Source organism: Diadema antillarum, unplaced genomic scaffold, assembly GCF_040938485.1.
Source record: "Diadema antillarum isolate AM-2024a unplaced genomic scaffold, OU_Dant_1.0 seq00003094_RagTag, whole genome shotgun sequence".
Lineage (NCBI taxonomy): Eukaryota > Metazoa > Echinodermata > Echinoidea > Diadematoida > Diadematidae > Diadema > Diadema antillarum.
The window spans coordinates 1-5174 of NW_027273683.1; the positions used below are offsets into that span (position 1 = coordinate 1).

The 5174-nt window shown below is 38.6% G+C and overlaps 1 protein-coding gene across 1 annotated transcript; it reads left to right on the forward strand.

Moving 5' to 3' along the window:
• Nucleotides 1-274: 274 nt before the first annotated feature.
• LOC139715204 (intraflagellar transport protein 70A-like) lies at nt 275-4472 on the forward strand (the record flags this gene model as incomplete). Its single annotated transcript, XM_071626794.1, has 6 exons — nt 275-340; nt 891-1100; nt 2110-2166; nt 3016-3151; nt 3730-3834; nt 4336-4472. Coding segments are annotated over 6 exons (711 nt in total), but the record flags the coding sequence as incomplete, so codon positions are not given.
• Between the last annotated feature and the right edge of the window lie 702 nt (nt 4473-5174).

The following is a 5174-nucleotide window of genomic DNA, read 5'->3' on the forward strand; positions in this document are numbered from 1 at the left end:
CACATACTTTTGATTTGATACACGAGAAAGCCATTACGCGAGTGAGTTATTTTGTAAACAGACAAACCAACGCCTCCTCCTTCCTTGGTGGAGGTAATAATAATGATCAATGATAATGATAATAAGACTCTTACAAAGAATAGAGACTTTGGAGCATTGAAAACTCTCAATATGTATGGGAAGATATTTCTTGATTTCAGGTTCCCACATGTGGGTTAAATCCCTAAATTTATGTTGTAGAATTTATGTAATTATTTGTGCTTCTTTATTTCAGATAAAGGAAGGGAAGTACATAGACGCCATTCACATCCTGTCTCAAGAACTGCAAAATCATCCTCGGGTAAGTCTCGGCCATCATTTCAGGTGAAATAGCTGTGAGCCACTTCTGTTTAAAGCCAAGTGCATTGTGCTACAGTTTCGTTCGGTTCCATATCATGTTTTATGCCCTTTTATAGTGTCTGATCCAAACCAGATCTAGGCTCTGGTAGTGACTTGATGTATTCACAGAGCGGATGTGCAAACCTGAAAGCATGAAAGGTTGACTTTGAAATCAATATTGTTTTTGCAATATATTCCCGTCTTTACTTGCCTGACCTTGTCACTAGAACTTATGGAGTATGCTTGACACATTTTTGATATCCAGCAAACTTGTCATTATTATCATTGCCAGTTTGGAATTTTTGTCATATTTTGTATCATTCCTGTAGATGTTCATTTTACATTATTTTCTTCATGCAAAATATTTCTTTGTGAACATATTTCATCTAGTAGTATGAATAAATTCTGATGGTAGTTTTATTGAACAAACGTATGCAGTACTCGCTCAAAAAAAAAAAATATATATATATATAAAACTAGCATCAATATGATTATTGTCATTTCTCCCATAGTCGCGGGCTGCTCTTTCTCTTCTTGGCTACTGCTACTTCCATGTGCAAGACTTTGCCAATGCAGCTGACTGCTATGAACAGCTTGTGCAGTTTCATCCGGAGGTGGATAACTATCGACTCTACTACGCCCAGGCTCTCTACCATGCCTGTGTCTACCCTGAAGCCATGAAAGCTACCTTTCAAGTCGAGAATCAGGAGTACCAGCCAAAGGTAAATACTATCGGTGTCATATGAAATTGAAGTAGAATTGTCCCAGGATGAAGATTTGCTGATTTTAATTTTCTTCTTGATGACTCAAAAGTGCCCAGCTAATCATATGAAATCTTTACTTAAGTCAAAGAGCTGCAAAGTGTACTACTGTTTGAATTATAGCATGACATCTACTTGCTTCAGAAAGAATTTAATCCTTCCATAAAAGCTAACACTTCCACTGTACTGATTTAAAAAAAAAATGAATGTTGCACTTGAACATTCTCTTCATATGTCATGCAGGACAGCAAATTACAGCAACTACTGGCTTTCACTTTTTTTGTGAGACAGAGACTGGTCCAGCCTTAGGGGTAGCTGAGTGTTTCTGACTGTGTCAGTTTGAGAGAAATGCATTTAAAATTATCACTCATGAATCAATGATTTATCATTTTGCAGGTTTTAAATGGGGATAGCTCAAGTGAACATTTATATGGAGGGAATACCATATAATTTCAAACCTTTCAGGGAGATGGAGGTAGAGGAGGGGTCGTATAAACCTCAATTGGGATTGAATTCATAAAGTAATGAAGATGGACATTACTGTGGTTTATACCGAACTAGATATTTTCCCAAACATCTAGACTTATAGGATCTTGAATTGAAAGGAATGTGCCTGAAGCGTTATCAATGGAGATAGTGAAGGCAATGCTGCACGCTGGTACTGGTCCGACGGTCCAGGACCAGTAAAGATCACTGTCGGACCAGTAGCTTTTTCAGGAATGGACCAGTAAAAAATGGAAATATAACGTACCTACTGGTCTGACAGTCAGGTCGGACCAGTAGTAAAAATGGGTTAGTGTGCAGCCCTGGTGAAGGGAAAGTGGAGGAATATTCATCATGCTTCCAGCATTGCATGCAGGGTGGTTGTGATTATTTATGATACATTTTACACAAGTGCTACTTGTTATTATTTGTGTGAAATGTTGACAACATGCAATTAAGGGTCAATGCACTTTGTCTCTTGTCTCAGATCACCAAGCTGCAAGCTGCCATCAAGTATGGAGAGGAAGATTTACCAGGAGCCAAGGTTTGTTCATACTGGGAGAATGGGATGCATTCTTACATGAGAATTACTGTATAAGTTGTTATTTTCGCAAGGGTTTAATTTTTGTGAATTTCCTGAATCACAGTTGGATGGCGTACATTTACATTAACGTCGGCGTCAGATCGCGAAAACAACATCTCGCGAAAATGTCTGTGACCTCCTCATTCGCGAAAATAACAGCGTGTAGAGTAAACTGTTAAACAACTAGTACATAAGAAACATTATTCATACTTTGTACTTAGAGGTATATTCAAACTTGCAGGCTTACTCCTGCCATGTACATCACTCAGCAGTATCTCAAATATGGTTTGATTAAAAATTTGTCTTAGTTTGTGTGTACAGCTGGCATATTTCAGCGTGAGGTGCCAAAAGAAAAATCAATTTAGAAGGAATGTTTCCTAATTTTCTTAGTAATAGTTGCCTAAACTTGATGTCATCACATACCTGATGGTACTAAATGAAACAGATTTAATGTTTTTCTTTGCCTGTAGGGATTCATGCTGCACTTGTAAGAGGCAGTCTTGAAATATTTGACCATGGATGTTCATGTTGTCAAAAGAAGATCTATGTATTGAAGAGTATTTAAGAGTGTATTCATGAGTCATTTTTGTTGAAGTGTAGTTTAGCTGTACCAATATTTATGCAGCACAGTGACAATATTTCATATGTGTGCTATAGTTATGTTACTTTGCCCTGTAAACTGTAAAGCTACTCTTTAGTTCTTTACATATAATATGAACACAAGATGATAGATATCTGGCATCAGTTTGATAGGCTATGTAAGTTAAGCCGTGCTATATCTAATGTAGTTTGTGTTTCCCCCCACTATAGAGTCTGGTTGAGCAGTGTCCCAGTGATGACCCTGACACAGACGTGAACCTAGGCTGTCTACTCTTCAAGGAAGGTCGCTATGAACAGGCCTGTCAGAAGTTCAACACCGCCATGCAGATATTGGGCTACAGGGCCGGTAAGTGTCTCAGCCACGTTGACTTCATTTTATGAAAATTAGTAAAAACAAAGAAGAAGCAAGACATTCATTACTAAAGAGCAGATACACACTAAAACACATGCACATACACAAACACACAGACACACAGACACACACTAATAAGTGTAAAACTTTGTGAGTAGGTTGAGGGTATTTCGCTATCAAGCATTGCTCTATACATCCTCCGTGTCTATTTCCTTTGTACCGACCAACTCATATTCTAAAATGGATAGCAATGGCTTAGGCAAGCCATTTATTGTTCTACTGCAGAAGTGATCTGTGTGCACCAGCTGTCGACCATGCTGCAGACAATGTATAGGAAAACTTTGAGTAGTCTAACACTGATATTTCCCATGTAAAACATACAGGTGCAGCTGATCCCTCGTGTTCTCAGACTATGGAGTAATTGGCCACCGTTTTCTAAAATCACCATGTGCTTATTTCTTCCACAGCTTTGACAGCACTGTAATTACAATAGAAGAAAGTGGAAATGCCACGCCCACATTATCCTGTGTAAAATGCTCACTCGTGTCACTCAACTCTTCTGTCTCATTCAGACTTGGCCTACAACATTGCACTGTGCTATTACAGCATGAAGCAGTACGCTCCAGCCCTACGTCACATCGCTGAGATTATAGAGCGTGGTATCAGAGAACATCCAGGTTGGTCTTTGCTGTGGATCTCATTGATAAAACTATACCAGACAGTCTACCACTCTGTGGAATTATTTGTAAACTTATATTGAATGAGTGACCTAATACTATAGTAATTAGGCTGATGTGCACAAAGAAACTACTGTTGCCGTGGTTTTCATCTGAAAAAGATCTGTTTGGTATGATTACAGTCATTATTATAAAAAGAAAAAAATGTGGTATGTCATGAATAGTGCTGTGTAAACTTTAAAATGGTTCATTCTTCATGCAAAGGCTTCTACATACCTGTGTACAAACCTCATTACAGTAAATGACTTAATTTAATGCACTCCCCCCCAAAAAAAAAGCTTTCTAGATATGATGCTAGAGAATACAAAGCATCTTTGTCACCTGTACCACTCAACTTCCTGTACAATTCCTTTTCAAAATGTCATTCAAGTAGTGTGTTCTTTTCATTCTTGTCTTCATGTTGATTTTATGTACCCTTTCTGTGACCTGTTTTGGATGCAGAGTTGAGCGTTGGCATGACAACGGAAGGCATCGATGTGCGCAGCGTTGGAAACACACTGGTACTCCACGAAACGGCTCTTATAGAGGCCTTCAACCTCAAGGCAGCCATCGAGTACCAACTCAAGAACCGTGAGTAGAATGAAATTACCTCCAAACAAAACACATTATCAGCACAGAATGTTATCTCCAAATTTACATCATTCTTACAGAATATTATTCCCAGTCAGTGAACAGTTCTGAAGGAAAAGCATGTGTTAACCTTAAAGTTGCGATACTAAGCATTGGTTATTTCTAAAAACTGACTTGGACAAAAAAACAAACAAACAAGTTTGAGAAATTACAAGACCTCTGATGGTGGAAACATAAATTTCATTCATGTAAGTTGCCTGTTGTGTAATCAGATGCAGTATGGTATAATTGTTTACTTCATTTTGGTCACTTCAGTTTTCAAAACAACGCATAATTACCACGTAAAGGTTCCACAATTATTGTAGACTCATTTCATTTTATATTGTTTTGTAATCTTATTCTCTGTTACCAAAGTAAGTGAAATGTATATGTTTTGTTGTCCCCGCCGAACGAGTTCGAGCAGGGGACTATGAAACGGGCTCCGTACGTGTGTGTGTCCGTGTGTCCGTCCGTCCGTCCGTCCGTCCGTCCGTCCGTCCGTCCGTGTGTGCGTAGCATTTTGCTACAAAATGCTACTCCTTCGCCATTTCTAACCCAATTTCGATTCCGTTTGCTTTATGTGATGGCACTAGGTGAGGGCTTCAACACTTCTACACAGAATTTTGACCTTTGACTTCTTTGACCTTTGACCTTGATTTTTTGACCTGTAT